The 16,410-nt window shown below is 39.3% G+C and overlaps 1 protein-coding gene across 1 annotated transcript in view; it reads right to left on the reverse strand.

Moving 5' to 3' along the window:
• LOC146614746 (1-phosphatidylinositol 4,5-bisphosphate phosphodiesterase gamma-1-like) overlaps positions 1-16,410 on the reverse strand; it is a 42,590-nt gene that overhangs the window by 13,695 nt on the left and 12,485 nt on the right. Inside the window, exons 3-19 of the mRNA XM_085376484.1 lie at positions 15,563-15,656; positions 10,142-10,189; positions 9,247-9,331; positions 9,018-9,098; positions 6,872-6,906; positions 6,453-6,525; positions 6,268-6,363; positions 5,867-5,985; positions 5,193-5,278; positions 4,914-5,034; positions 4,620-4,788; positions 2,434-2,553; positions 2,218-2,325; positions 1,939-2,123; positions 1,291-1,491; positions 765-884; positions 465-648 (exon numbers count right to left, since the gene is read on the reverse strand). Coding sequence (XP_085232610.1) covers positions 465-648; positions 765-884; positions 1,291-1,491; positions 1,939-2,123; positions 2,218-2,325; positions 2,434-2,553; positions 4,620-4,788; positions 4,914-5,034; positions 5,193-5,278; positions 5,867-5,985; positions 6,268-6,363; positions 6,453-6,525; positions 6,872-6,906; positions 9,018-9,098; positions 9,247-9,331; positions 10,142-10,189; positions 15,563-15,656 — 1,925 coding nt within the window. The remainder of the gene's footprint in view (positions 1-464; positions 649-764; positions 885-1,290; positions 1,492-1,938; positions 2,124-2,217; positions 2,326-2,433; positions 2,554-4,619; positions 4,789-4,913; positions 5,035-5,192; positions 5,279-5,866; positions 5,986-6,267; positions 6,364-6,452; positions 6,526-6,871; positions 6,907-9,017; positions 9,099-9,246; positions 9,332-10,141; positions 10,190-15,562; positions 15,657-16,410) is intronic.

Raw genomic sequence — 16,410 nt, forward strand, 5'->3', positions numbered from 1 at the left:
CCCATCCCCACTGGCTGAAATTCAATAGTGTATAAAAATGGTTGCCACTGATTTTCAGTCCAGCTCTTCTGTAATTTGGCATATGTCTGATTTTTCACTGTGCATTTTTCGTGATTCAACCAGTGAAATGTAAACAAATGATGTGTCTTTGTGACCGGCTGCTAGTTACAAAACGATAAAATGTAAAATTCGTTCTTTGCCAAGTTGTCTGTTATGTGTAACAACACAGGTCCGTGCCTTGAGTTAGATGCATTTTTATGTTTGAATAATTCAGTGTTGAGTGGCTCAACAAACAATCAAAACACTGAAAATGGTCCAGTACAAGGACTGGACTGAAAAGGAGTGAAAATTTCATTACATTTTGTCTCCCTGTAGAGAAAATAAAAAGAAATGAGGGGGCGCTTAAGACTACACAATACTGTACAACAAGGTTATGCTTTGAAGTGAGGTGTGTCTTGACCAACCGTGGTGCCCATCCGGTCCAGAGTGTCTTCATTGATGGGGTAGCGGAGCCTCATTTTACGATACAGAGGATGTTTCTCATAGTAGCTCACCAGATCCACCAGACTCTCAAACTCTGCCGAGCTACCCAACATGAAGAGACGGCCTTCTTGCTGGATACGGCAGTGTTTGATCTTACCCTCTGCCCTACACACAAAAAAGTTATAGACAAAAATAAATGACATTTTTATGCTGGCTTTAAGAATTAACTGAGCAGAGACCAGAACTCATATTTTTGTCCTTTACGGTGTGTCAAGTTCTACCTGAAGGAGATGGCGTAGGAGTTGTGTTCACTGCGTTTTCGAACCAGGAAAGCTCCGTCTCTGGGCACACGCATCAGCATGTGTTCAGCCTGAACACGGGACAGGTTGGAGTGGTACCACCTGAACAGCAACAAACTTCATTTTAACAGTTTGTTATTTGCACTGTCACTTGTGGAGTACATTGAGCAATGAATTCAGTTTGCTCCCTGGGCTTCAACCTTTTAAATTGCTGGCAGGACAAAAGCTGTTACTTTAATTTTATGATTGTTTTAATGAACTAATTACTAACATAATTCAAAGACGATTTGATTCAGTAATGAAAATTATGTAACCTGCAGTCTATAAAATACAATAAATATTAAAGGCATCAATAATAAAGATTCATATTTTTTCCTCTATTCTAGCATCATTTTGCTTACATTACAGGACATTTTTAATGCACGACTTGAACTTGTAATGTATTTTTACACTAAAGTATCAATACATTTACCCTCTACTTTATTATATTAAGATGTGAGTCACTCACTCTCGGCTTTCGTGTGCATTCGGCTGAGGTACAGGGTTTCCCAGCCTCATCTCAAACTCGTTGCAGCGGAGCGGCGTGTCTCTATAGTGGCAGATGAGCCGGTAGAGGCTGTCAAACACCAGGTTATCAGTCAGGTAGAAGCGGGTGGAGCCAGACTCTTGACGTGAATGTATCCTGCAGTGCTGGACCCGACCAGAGCGCCTGGAAGGCGAATAAGATTGCATTAGTACTGTGATTTAGTTCCTTCTCTCTAGTCTCTTTAGTCCTATCTTCTTCAGTCAGAGTTTTATCATATGTGGGTCTCTGAACTGTCGATGATTTATTCTTCTGTAGGCAACTTCTAAACATTTAGGTTCCTTATTTGCTAAAGTTTTTTTTAAGCCTAGTTACCGCTAGTCATTTTAGGAAAGCCTGGGCTTTCCTAAGCGAGTCTGTCTAGTGTGTAAAGCTGTTCTGTTAATGAACTTTCAAGATAATTAGAAACCTTTTCTGACATTCCTGGATATGGGGTTTGGAGATAATTTAAATTTGAGATGTCTGATCATGAAATGGCAATTTTTTTTTTACAAATGTTGTTTTTTTTTTCTTTCTCTGCACCAGATTGTGTTACTAATTTATCAGCTATTTTATGACAGAAAACACACGGACCAGAAGGAGAGGGTGTAGTCTCCAACAAATGTCTCACTCTCCCGGACCAGGAAGGTGCCGTCTTTGGCCCCGCCCTCGCAGTACTCCTGCAGGAGTTTCTCAGCCACCTGTCGGCCATCGCGTCCTCCACCCAGCTTCCCATGAAACCAGCGCTCTGCACAGTGCTGCTCATTGTTGTTGCACTCCTGACCAATTACAAAGACATAGGAGGTAGTAATACCAAAGTTGGTTGCGAAAGCACCAAGTTTTGCCATGTGTTGCTATGTGCCACTTTTCTACCTCCTTTCCTTCATCATCCTCCTCTTCATCAGCTGACTGATAATGAGACGTCTCCTCAGAGTAGTAAATCTTATTACTGGTCAAGACAAAATAATGTGGCGTCCATGTCTGCAAATGGATACACACATTTTAGACACACAACGATCAGTATAGTTAGAGTTAGAGGTTAAAGTATATTTTCTTCATAATCACTTAGCCAAGCTTACACAAACTCACATGGTCAATGGGGTCTTCGAGGTAAAGGATGCCGTTCTTTAGGGAGTTACTGATGTCGTTTTCAGAGTAGCTGGCTGACGTCACCTCTTCATACAGGGTTCCTTCAACCAGCTTCTTGTGCTGTGACAGAGGAAGAAAGAAAGATGCTGAGCACCACAGGTTTACTGTCCCAGGAAAATCTCAACCAGGTGTATTTTCCATTAATGTGGAATCTGAAATGTTAATTGACAGCTCAAGGTAAACAGTGATCTCATTGTCAGACATCACCATTTAGGGAATGGAACTGTCAGTGTTTGCATTTGTACGATTTCAACACGGCCTGAAATGATGTCAAAGAACTGGCCACCATGCCATGACATACAAGCCATTTTTAAGTAAAATCAAGGGGAAGAAAAATCTACACATACAAATCAAAACAGTGTATTATTTTGCCGCACTCATTACCAAAGCAGTTTTTCTTGAGTTTCTTGTCATAATCAGAAACCTTTTTCTCTTTTTAAATTATGACAAATTGTGTGGAAAAAAATGTGGGAAAAAATATATCTTGCCTAGGTGGAGGTAAGAGTATGCAAGTGATATCAAGACAAGAAATAAATACCTGGCATTATAAATTTTATAGTGGTTTGAAAAAGTGTTTGTCCCCTTCCTGATTTCTCCCTTAGCAGCAACAACTGCAATTAAGCATTTGTGATAACTGGTAGTGAAGCACTGTGGAGGGATTCTGACCCACTCATCTTTGCAGAATTGTTATAATTCATCCACATTGGAGGGTTTTCCAGCATGAAACACCCTTTTAAGGTCATGCCACAGCATCTCAGTCAGATTCAGGTCAGGACTTCGACCAGGCCCCTCCAAAGTCTTCATTTTGTTTTTCTTAAGCTATTCAGAAGTGGACTTGCTGGTGGGCTTGGGTTCATTGTCCTGCTGCAGACCTGAGGTGTGCTTCAGCTTGAGGTCACAAACAGATGGCTGGACTTTCTCCTTCAGGATGTTTTGGCAGACAGCAGCATTCATGGTTCATTTAACACAGCAAGTCTTCCAGGTCCTGACCTGCCCCAGACCATCACACTGTTAATATGATGTTCCTGTTACTTTTACGCCAGATGTAATGAGGCACACACCTTCCACAAAGTTTAACTTCTGTCTCATCAGTCCACAGAGCCTTTATGTTGCTTTTTGCCCAGTCTCTTTCTTATGGTGAACACTGACCTTAACTGAGGCAAGTGAGTCCTGCAGCTCTTTGGATGTTGTTCTGGGGTCTTTTGTGAGCTCTTGGACTAGTCGTCGCTGCGCTCTTAGGCTAATTTTGGTCAGCCGGCCACTCCTGGGAAAGTTCACCTCTATTCCATGTGTTCACCATCTGTGGATAATGGCTCTCACTATGGTTCACTGGAATCCCACAGCTTTCGCAGCAATCACATTTTCACACAGGGCGATGCAGTTCATTATTAAGGTTTGCCCCTTAATAATAAAGACCTTCATTTAGAAATGGCATGCTGTGTTTACTTGTGTATCATTGTCTAATATTTACATTTTGTTTGATGATCTGAAACATTTAAGTGTGACAAACAACAAAACAAAATAAGAAAACAGAAAGGGTGCAAAAACACTTTTTCACACCAATGTATAAATATAAAACGATTTTTCGACATTTCATTTAACACCTTTTTTGTAGGTGGCATTTCATTAACTTAAACTTCAAAGAGATTTTTGTTTTTCAAATGGCCAAAAGTAACTCTTTGTCTTAACTATAGGCAGACTAATTGTGCTTGCGTGCATTTCTAGCCTATAATCAGGAAGGATTGGCTGGTCATAGACAGGGTGGGACGCTGTGCTTTGGGGCTGATGACAGAGAGCTGAGGGCAGCATCGTAATTACTGTCAGCTACTCTATCTACCACTCTGTGGAATAGTCAAGCTTTCTGGTGAACATGTGGTGTAAATTTTCAGGATATGATGAAACTTTTGACCAGATATATACAGAGCTGAGAGCAATACAGCTTTGAATCTATTTTGAAGGCAACCTTTAAAAATAGTTTTATTTTTCCATTATCTACACCTCCTCCATTGTTCTGAATTAACTCACATCTCTGCACACATTGTTACCACCTGACAAACATCACTGTGTGATATTAACTTCAATTTAAAATGAAAAATCTCTTCAGTGTTGAGGCGTTGAGTATATACTTTGATGAGGATCTTCCTGCGGAGCTGGTAGGGCGAAGGAAGCTCCTCTGCGTTATTGTCAACCGGTTTGGTGAGCAGCAGATCTCCGAAAACTTTCTTGAAGTGCGTGGCCATGTTCCTCTGCTGGACCACACTGCAGTGGTCCTCGATGGATAAGATCACAGGATACCTGCAAAGACACAACAGTAGGTAGAAGAGCTGTAATGCTAAAGAAAAAAAATGGTGATTCAGTCGCTACTTAAAACTGCTACTTTAGCAATACGGCTCAGTAAATGAACACAATCATGTACTCACTCAGATATAACAAAGGCATGTTCTTTGATGGTATGCAGCACATCCAGGAATTTGATCTTGGAAGTTAATGTGTGGCCGTGGTAGATGATTGGCAGGTCATCAGGTCCATCCCAGCAGTCCACTTAGATTAGAAATTAAAAATCAAACATATAGTTAAGATTTTAGACCCTGAAATGAAGCCTGTATTGGTTAACCCAAAGCTTGTGGAACAGCACTATGTATGTAATAAACTGCAGGAAGGAATAGTTCACCAGTGAGTTTAAAAAACATCTTGCATACGTTCAATGCAGCGGCAGCCCATCCTCAGACAGCGAGCGTAGGCTTCTAGAGATGATTCACTGGAAAACTGGTCACCTGTCAGGTACCTGAAAAAGCATGAATGTAGAAAACAACCTGGTTATAGCAGCGGTGGTTATAGAATAACTAATACTGTAGCAAGTAAAAATATACCGTAATGATATTTAAAAAAATAAATACTAACAACCCCCAGCACTACCCCTCGACGCAACTAGCAAGCAAAAAAAACCAAAAACAAAACAGACTCCAGTCTTTAAATTTCCACAGAAATATTGAATCGTATTGTTTTCAGCAGTTACCAGCAAATCCGAGGATTTTGAATATCTCTCTTGAAATATCTCTGTCATGAAGGACTTTTCAATTTCCAATTTTTTTAACTCAACATTTTTGATAATAAGATGTCAAAGAACAGCAATATCCCTTTCACTTCTGCGTTGGAAAAAACATTCAAAAAATGTATAAAAATCCTAAAAATATTAGCAAGCAGAATAAAAATTCCTATCTGCAAACTCAGTCTCTAATGACATGCTCTCTATAATAATAAAGTTGGTAGTTTATCACTGAACTTTTTAAACTGTCATCTGTGTTTAGCTTAAAAGATGTTCTTATTGAATTATGAATATTTGTGAACTTGAAAGATTTCCTGTGAGACCTACGTGTTGTGCGAAGATGAGATCCAGTACTGAGACAATGGCCTTTTCATGTCATCAGGAACTACGGGTGAAAGACGAGGGTCACACACAGAATTCTCTTTAGAGTACAGGAAGGTCAGGAACTAAAAAAAAAACAAAAACAAAAAACAGCAAAAAGATCTAATTGTCAGGAAAACACTGTGATTTGACTGTATGCTCAAGTTTATCGAGAACATCCATCAGGCCAATGGCATTTCATCTCAGGTTAGGGTTTCACTTCAGTAATGTACCATTTTCCTTTGGTCATTTGGAACACCAGCACTGACCACGTATGTGTCTATAACAAAAGCAGCCGTACAGCGAGGTTGTCAGTGACCTGGTGGATTGTTGAGAGGTTAACTTTTTGTGCTTATTTAGTGTGTCACCTCATCCAGTTGTAGCATCGGCTCAGGCTGTGGTGCCCCCCTCATGTAGCCCATAAGAAACTCCCTGACACGACCAAGATCTGATGCCCAGGACTCCTGAGACGAGCCGGATAAAGAAAAGTAAGCGCAAAGAAGTTTTGGGAAGCTTTTTCTGTGTGCTGATGGGCACTCAATCTTTTCTGTACCTTCTGGTCCATCTGTAAAAACTTTTGAAAGTCATAGAGGGAGATTTGACATAGCTCTGGTCTGTCAACATTTCTGAAAAGACAGTGATTTACAAGATATTAGATGGCAGACGTCTGAAAGTACTATTGAATGAGAAAGCAGGCATGAAACATCAAGAATTTTAGTGATAGATAATTTCATTGTGATAGCTTTCTTTATTTTATTACCACCGCCCCATCGCATACATAACTTTAAGAAAACATTTCACTTTTTTGGACATCCAAAACAATTATTAAATTTCATTAATGTGACAAATCATATAAAGATTTGAAATGCAAAACTTCCCTGATAAACTGGGAAAACTGGAGGAGTAGTGGGATAGCAGGGGATGTGAGGATGAAGGACAAGACACTGAGGACAAAAAGGTGGAGGAACTCACCGCAGAGGGAAGGAGAGCTCCAGCTGCTCAATAATCTGAAGAACAAAAGGGAAGGAACCAGGTGATGGACAGGTGGGAGGGAGCAGTAAAGGACAAAGTGAGCAAAGCGTGCATGAGAGCAGAAGAGGAAGTATCACAGCACTGGTGTGTTTACTTAGTGGAATTCTGAGCTACTGAAACTTTTAGCTAAGTGATATTTAAGTACAACAATCAAGATCAGATAAATATAATACTGTATAAACATATAAAATATTGCTGTTGTTTCTTCCTTGAGCTAGCCCCTCAGGGGTTGCCACAGTGGATCATCTCACCCTATACTTTGCAAACTCTTCTGTCACACCAATCCTCTGCATGCCCTCCTTCACTACATTCATGAATCTTCTCTGGAATCTCCTTCTTTCCTTCCTGCTGGCAGCTCAATGGTTAACATCCTTTGACCAATATATCCCCATCGCTTCTCTGCACATGTCCCAATCATAGGGTTGCCAACTTTTTAACTATCAAATAGGGACACTGGTGCACCAGAAGCACAATGCACAGTCAGCTGGGCAAAGTTTAATATGCACTTTATGTCCATATTCTTATAATAAAAATGCAGTAAAATGTTGGTAATCAGTTTCAATGCCTTTTCTAACACAATAAAGAAAAATAAAGTAAATGATGGTCATTTTTTTTTGAAAAATAATCAGAAAAGAAAAAAATATTCAAATAAAAATACTGTAAATACAGGCTTCAATTACCCAGTTTATTATGCTACGGAGACCAAACGTTATTTTTACGAATCACGTGTTACTCCTCACATGTGGTGTGCCTGATAGGTCATCAGTGTTGGTTGTGACTGGACACAAGCATCCAGGGACATTAATAAGGAACAAACTAATTTGCCTCATTATACGCCATGTCTAGGCTAAAACGGGACAGTTGGCAACCCTACCAAACACTCTCATCCTTACCTCTTTAATTTTGTCTACAAATGTTTTGAAAACAATTATGTTATATTGCTGTTGTAGCAGCCAGAGCTTTAGAAAATTGAAGAATATAAAAACGACTAAAATCGTGCTGCATGATTTCTTGAATAAAACATCCTGAACAGGATTTCTCTGTTTGGTCTTAGGTATCAAAACCAATGTGTGCTCGTAGCATGCTAACACAGACACTTTGCTAGCTACTTAACATAGCATAGAAGTCTAGGAAAAAAACAACTTCATGTGTTGACCATAGTAAATTGTGAGCTCAGTTACTCATTTTGGGATATACTAAATAAAAAAATGAAGCCTATTTTGTACATTTTGGTCATGCTGTGTTTCAAAATGGAGGACCCGTGAGAAACAGCAAGCTAACTGCCTAAAGAGTTGTTAGTGGCATCATTTGCTTTTCAGCCAGACCTGCCTTTCATGTCAAGTTTATTGCAACCAAGATGAAGACAGCGAAAACATTCATCTTGAGGGTTCAAAAGTTACTTCAGAAACTGATGGTTGACATCATGACAGCTCCATTTCCTTCACTGTCTATGCTTGCTAAGTCAACAACAAAAAAAGGTTCTTGAAAGATTTTCATCAGTTGCCACTTTGGGTCATGCTGTATAACACCCTGTAGCTACGAAGCACTAACAACATGTAATGGCATCCTAAAAAAGGCAACTGAGTCTCAGTTTCCTCAGTAAGCTTATTCCTGATCAAAGTGAAAATTGTCGCAGGACGTAGCATACTTAGTTTATAGCGCTAGTTGCTGATATTGAACTTAACCCAGATTTTTTCCTACAGTTCCTAATGTCAAAATGAATCCTCCAGAGGACATGAAACAATTTAGCTGGTGAACAACCTACTATATCTCATCATATAGATTTAATGAAATCCAAACTCCAATAATGAATTCCTTATCATATCATTATTGAAGGCTGAGCTCAAGCTCAAGCTCGCTGGCTTATTTCACATTCTGGTGTGGCAAGGTGTACCCCCCACCCTTGAAACCACTTGGACAGTAAAACTTTCCTTGCATAACATTTAGTATATGGTTTATAATAGTGACTTAAGAAAAACCTTCTTTATTGTCTTTTCCATCCTGATGATGCTACTTATTAAGTATACGATTTTAATACTTCCTCCAGTGCTCTGCAAATGTATGTAGGTTTATATCTGACACTCACACTCCTCTGTGCATCAAACATCAGTGTTCTGTAGAGCTGTGCAAAGTTGGGGTATGACAGGTCGCTCCTGGCCTCCACCTCCTATGTAAATGGGTTTGTTGTGAGTTACAGTGACACCAAACAGTGCTGTGGTCAAGTCAGAACATGCAGGAGAGCAAATTCAAAAAGGCAAAGAAGCTGCAGGCAGTAAAACATTAAAATGATCCTCAGACTTATGTTTCACTCTAACCTGTAGCTTGTCTTTGAGAAAGCGCATGTTGGGCACTCGATAGTTGACCTGAGGCAGCAGAGCTTTCACATCCTTTACTGTAATGCTGGGATGGGAACAAAAGAAAAGAAAGAAAAACCTTATTCAAGTGCAGTGAATCTAAACTCAGCACATGAAAAAATCATCTAGTTTGTTCAGAGTGAGTCACATGGTGGCAAATACCATACCGTTACATTAAAAGTTGGGCACTTTCCACTGTGAAAACCATTATCCTAAATGTTAACTAAACTTAACAATGCCTTAACAGTTTTTAAACTGACGGTCAAAAAAAGAGATACATGATCTGATAAAACAGTGTATTAGCAGACTGCGTGAGCTTTTGTAGAGCCGCTGATGTCTTTAACGTTAAACTTTTTTTCCATAGACAAATTGCACATGGATTAGAGATTAAGGAAAAAAACATATGCAACTTCAGAAATCAATAAGAGATTACAGAAGGAAGCTGGAAAAGAATCTAGGTCAGCGCTCTTGGGATCTTTTAGGTTCAATGACCGCTATCACTACTGGTCTCAGACCTGCCACCTCCCTCCTCTTTCTCTCTAGCTACTGTTACTATTTTCACAGGAGACAGGAAGTTGCCCTCTCCCGGCATCGCATCACATCACTTCCTCCTCCTTATCAGGGGGTGGCAGGCTGTTTGTCCTGGAGCTACTTCCACCCAAACAGAAGCCTGGATTTAAAATAGTCTGCGTGATATTTGCCTCGGAGCATGGAGGTGTATGGGCAGGTCCCTGGCAGAGTCTCTCTGATGAGATCTGGATATGATTTCACCGTAATTCCACCTGCTGTGGCACCCACTAATGAGCAGCCGTCATAGGCTTTACAACTGGGTGCTGAAGGCCTGCATGTCACTCACCTGCCCTCGTGGCTCCTGTCCATGACTTCAAACTGTTTCCTCAGCCACCTACAGAGGGAGAGAGGGTAAAGTAATAGGAGAGAGAAAGCATTTAAAAGCATTAAACTCTAACATACACACTTCTGGGTACTGTGCTAAAACACTGAAGTTAAAGGAAAGCACTGAATATTTTTAGACTTTGTTTTAACTGTTAACATAGAAGCAGAACATGTATTCTGACAGACTGTGCTCTGAAAAGAAGTCATTCTATTTTAGGTAAAACTAATAAATAATTTCCTGATGATAATGTGCCCAGTGCATCATTTTTGGTCATACTAACTAAAACATTAAGTCGATGTTATCGATTTTGGTTATTCTTAGTGTGAGGAAGGAACATTATCCATGGTGTGCTCATTTCCTAACAACTTGGGATTGCTGCAGATGGCTGACTCTCCCTGAGCCTGGTTCTGGTGGAGTTTTCTTCCTGTTAAAAGGGAGTTTTTCCTTCCCACAATTGCCAAGTGCTTGCACCTGATTGTTGATGTTTTCTCTATATTATTATAGGGTCTTTCCCTTACATTCTAAATTGCCTTGAGGCAACTGCTGTTGTGATTTGGTGCTATATAAATAAAATGGAATTGAAATTGCCGGTCATAGTGCCAAGTCATTCAAGTAGGATATTTTTATTGTCTTTCATTAAGAGTACCCTTCTTTTTCTTTCTTTTAAAAAGATCATCATTTATATTTGGGATGAAAAAGTTTCACTTTTAATGTCTTCAATATTAGTGCTACTTACAACATACTGTAACATTACAAAGCTAATCTAATTAGTGTTCCAGTGTTAAAACACACAAAGACACACATTACCAATGTTATACAGAGTTTCCCTTTTTGTTTAACTATTAAACTTTCAAAGACATTGAAGTTGACTTTTGTCATAATGCCTGCGTCTATTTTAAGTATTCAGCCAATGGTTCTTCTCCTTAACTTCATAAATAGATAAAATTATCCATTTCATTCCCTTCGACCACTTCCAAACATAAACTGTGCTCACTATGTAGACAACAAAACTGTCTTTCTGCCATACAACACCTCTCTGTTCCTCTGCTTTCACCACATAAGCCAAAAAACTGCCTCCGCACATTTGTCCGGAACAAATATTTTCATCCCAAAATAAATATTTGTCCTCACTGCTGACTCACAATTCCGTTTCTGTCCAGGTCACCACTCCTTTGATATACCCAGATCACAAATATAGACAGGTTTTTTTAAATTGTTTCCATTACTTCAGTTTTGTACTTTTAATTGGCACCAATTGGCCTCCCGTTTTGGTGGTTGTGGGGAGCATTGTCCAGTTTAATGTTTCATATTAAAAACAACCCAATTTCTGCACGTATATACAGCGAGGACAATAAGTATTGAAGAAAGGGAGGTGCAAAAAGGCATGGGACACCAGCTGATATCTAGCATCTGCCACTTAGTGCAAATTAAAATCAGCTTTTTCAGTCCCAACTGATGGCTTATAAAATGGTGTCTCATTACCAAGTTGTCACAGAAGAAACATCTCATGATGGGTAAAACCAATGAGCTCTCTCAAGACCTTTGCAAAGTTATTGTTGCAAAATATACTGTTAGTATTAGTCACAGAAAATCTTCGGAACTACTCAAGGTTCCAGTGAGCGCTGTTGGATCCATAATCTGGAAGTGGAAAGAACATAATTTCACCGTAAACTGGTCACGACCAGATGCTCCCCACAAGATTTCAGACAGAGAACTGAAAAGAATTATCACAAGAGTTTCCCCAGAGCCAAGGACCACTTGTGCAGAGCTAGAAGAACAAATGGAAAATTTACTGAGACATTCTTGTGAGAAACCAGCTTCCATCTATCAGGATGATGAAGATAAAACAGGAATGGAAGTTTCAGCAGGACAATGATCCCAAACACACAGCCAAGAAAACTCTCAATTTATTTCAGACAAAGAAAATAAAGCAGCTAGAATGACCCAGCCAATCACCTGACCTGAATCCAATTGCAACCTCATAGAAAAACAGAAGCCTCAGGATTTGAAGACTCTTTGTGTAGACCAAAATCACATACACACATATGTGTGTCTTATTTTGCCTTCCACACATTGTATTTCTAAAAAGCCCTAAGTTATACATTGCTACTCATTAATAATGGATAGTGGCTGCTGTGCATTTGCCCCTCTCTCTTGCTGTCCACTACAACAAGAATTGAAATTGAATTGAAAATGATTGCCAGATGATGTGAATGTATAGGTAACGTGAGATGCAGAGACATTGCAGGTGAGGCACTGAAAAGCCTTTTTTTTAGTTTTGGGGAAGAGAGTGGGAGGGGGTGTATAATTTTCCTGCTCATTTTGTTTAGTTTTTGTTCAACAGTTTCCTGTTTTTTCCCAGAGAAAAGGAGAATTTCCTGTTGTTACTGCACTGATTATCTTCACCCCTATTTAAGTCAAATTCAACGTAGATCTTTTTTTCATTGTTAATAATCGATAAAAAATGTGGGCTATGGGGCTTGACCCGTTGGGCTGTTGAAGTGGGGCATGCCAGAAAAAGTTTAAGAGTTCATGTTTAGATTTTGACTAAAGAAAAGCTACTTGTTAACCTATAGCTTCTGCTGAACCCAGCTGGCCAGTCTATATAGGTTCCTGTGGGCAACTTTACAGCATTTAAAAGCATGTTTATAGCCTTCTTTAGAAAGCTTCCCTCTTCATAATAACTCTAACTTCTTTTTAACTAATCAATCTGAATAAATGAGTTATAGATAATCAACCAGCCAAACTCCTTTTCAGGGAAAGGAAAGAGAGCATACTTTCTCCTTTATTGACTTCGTACACATCCATCACATCGAACTGACATCATTGACATCAACTGGAGTGAAATCAGAAAGCCAGAAAAAAAACTCTTAATAGGTTGTCATGTAAATAGTACTAACACAAGAGACTACAAGTTTCCTACACATATAATCTTATATTAACACAATAAGCAGGTTAGAACTTCTATTACTGGTTTGTCACAAAACTAGAGATGGACCGATCCGATATTACGTATCGGTATCGGTCCGATACTGACCTAAATTACTGGATCGGATATCGGAGAAAAATAAAAAATGTAATCCGATCCATTAAATATCACGAAAGCACCTCACAAAACTTGCAACACGCCGTAACTCGCCTCAGAACGTTAGCACGTCGGAGCAGTATGCATCACGTGATAGAGCGGCTGTGGCATGCGGGACCTGTCGGTGGTCTGGATAGCATTTGGAGCTTCGCTAGCAACCCGGCATTTCATCTCCGACAAAGTTATCCCGAGAGAAGTAAAGCAAGTGTGTAAGTCCATCTCTGAATGTTTGTAAAGCATTCCTGCATTAAGCTTAACAAACGATATATGGAGCGACTGCCTCTTCTTGCTGCTACTTCAATCATGAAACTGCTTAACGATCAGCTGATCGGCTTTTCTGTCGCGAGTCCGTGTCTCTAGTTTGCTTTTGGCCCACTTTGCACCAGAAAGAGGAAACCAGCGGCTGAACAACAGCAGCACGTTTAAGCTTGATCAGCTGTTGTTAGAATTTATTTATTATTACTTTCTACTCGAGGATCTTTTTCTACGTAGCTGACGCTGGTAACTGTGCAGGGGCGGATCTAGCAAAGTTTAGCCAGGGGGGCCGATAGGGCATTAACAGGGAAAAGGGGGCACAAAGACATACTTTTCTTTCTTATTCTCATTTAAAATGTCTAGCTTTTAATAAATAATTTTTTTCACACTGCATCAAATTAAGGTTGGTTACGTCGATTAAGCATCATGAGGTGGAGCGTGAGGGGTGGTTCCCTATTTTTTATTTATTTATTTTTGTTGTTGCTGGGAGTTGGAACCCTATTAGTTAGGCTGCTTAATATTTATGCTAAGTACTCTTTAAAATACCAGAATAGGGAGGATGGTGTAGGTTTAAGTTTATTAGATTGATCAGTATTGCTGAACTATGAAATATTTTTTTTTGCATACAGGTATAACAGAATAGCTTTAGTGTAGTTGTTGTTTTAAACTTGAGTATGAACTTATACAAAATGCAGCAAGATATTTTAAAAAAAACAGTTTTGTTGATTAAAAAACACTATATCGGATTCATATCGGTATCGGCAGATATCCAAATTTATGATATCGGTATCGGTATCGGACATAAAAAAGTGGTATCGTGCCATCTCTACACAAAACACACTATAATCAGTTCCCAAAGAACTGATGGAACTCACATCCTTTGCTTTCCAAAGGATTGTTTTGATGAATGGTCTCAAAGGTGCAGCCATGCTTTCCCCACTATTCTCTGAACCTCCAGCTTCCTGTTTATTTAAATGTCAAAATAAAAGCTTCACAAACTTCTGACATTTAATAAAACATCCTGTACATTAATACTTAATAAGTAAGTAAGTAAAATTTTATTTATATAGCACATTTCTAGATAAAAGATCACAAAGTGCTTCACAAGGTATAAAACAAAAACAGACAAAAGTTAACAAAATGCAATTCTAAAAAGATGTGTTTTTAGTTGTTACTTACTTACTGTCTCTTTAACACACCGAATAAAATCAGGACACTTGACATATTTCTATGTAAAGCAAAGCTGCAGAGTGCCTATATCACCATACTGCAGCAATTGGATCACTATTTGTGGAGGAATTTCTAACTTTCAGTTTCAAATCTATGAGGTTCTAGCTAGACCCTGGATGTAAGTAGTTAATGTGAATTTGTGAGAACAGCACCCCCAAGGCTGGAGACGGAGCAATACTGGAAGAGCTTATGGGAGAAGGACGCAACCCTTAACGGCAATGCTCAGGGGCTAGTGGATCTAAGAGCAGACCACAGCAACCTCCCTTAACAGGGTCCAGTAACCATCACAGTGGCAGAAAGGGTCTCCAGTATGAAGAATTGGACAGTACCAGGCCCCGACATGGTTCACACCTACTGGTTGAAGAAGCTGACTGCACTCCACAAGCTTCTGGCAGTACTAATGAACCAGCTGCTAGACACCCGGAATGGCTAACCGAAGGCTGGACAGTCCTGATCCTCAAGATCCCCCAGACCGGACCGGTCCCTTCCGGTGGTCTATATATGTGTAAGTATATGATTATTGTTTTCTACTCTTATTATTACTCATAATACAGATTTTCATCCAGAGTTTCTTCTGATGTTTGCCACAGGTTTCTTGTGATACTTGTCATTCTGGTACAAAGCTACACTGATGTGATCAGAAGACCAACTGTAATAAATCTGAGAGTCTCTTTGTCGTTCCTCTACCTTCCCAGCACAAACTGCCCTTTAAGATGATGGACAGGAATGATTTGTGTGTTGATATAGGAGCATATCCATTTGTGTATATGAAGCCTCAGGTTTACAGCTCTCTCAAACACAAACACACAAACCTGTCAATCTGTTGTGGTGCCGGTGCCCTCTGCGTGTCCATCATTAGCCAGTTGAGTCCAGTGATCCACATGTTGACTTCCTCTTCACTGAAGGCTACAAACACAAATTCACAGAGCAAGAATGTTTTTAGGGCAACAATTGTCCTGCTAAAACTGAATTGTAGGTATTTTAAATTTTGTAGTTTTATTGTTGTCTTGAATTCCTCCAGAAATAAAAGACCATACCCAACAGTAAAATGATTCTCATAACAAATATAACTCTGTATCAAAAACTATTAAAAACACACACTAACAAATAAGAGTTCATTTTCCCCATAGTTGTTATTTAGATTTACACCTTCACTTGGAAACCAGTAGTTTTAAACCCACGTAGGTTCCAGGTTTACTCATTATAACTGAGGTCTGTACGATTCATTGTAAAGTAACAGTACAATATAAAACACGGTTGTTTTATTTGTTGTTGAAAATCAAATTTTAAGATGTGATTTTAAGTTGATTACATAACTAAGCTTTGCTTATATGGTTACTTGGCAAATTATGATACTGTAGACTATGACAGTGAACACCAGGGGCCCACCAACATATGTTTGCAGTAGAGCCTTAACATCATGATAGAGAAACCAAGCACATTGTTAGATTGTGTCAAAATGTGGCATTTTGACAGTAATTAAATAAACAGCAGTGCTAAACTGATTGTTTAAGATGAACAAAGTTGTGAAAATGAGTAACAGAAAATATGTTATGTGATGTGATGCGAGTTCTAGTTGAGCAGCAGACATGACTGTGAGAAAAACCAAACAGTAGCTGTGAAAACACTTTGGGAATCATCAGTACACATACACAGACAG

This window comes from Diplotaxodon limnothrissa, linkage group LG17, assembly GCF_057381915.1.
Source record: "Diplotaxodon limnothrissa isolate DT_005_m linkage group LG17, D_limnothrissa_male_GT1.1, whole genome shotgun sequence".
NCBI classification, from domain to species: domain Eukaryota; kingdom Metazoa; phylum Chordata; class Actinopteri; order Cichliformes; family Cichlidae; genus Diplotaxodon; species Diplotaxodon limnothrissa.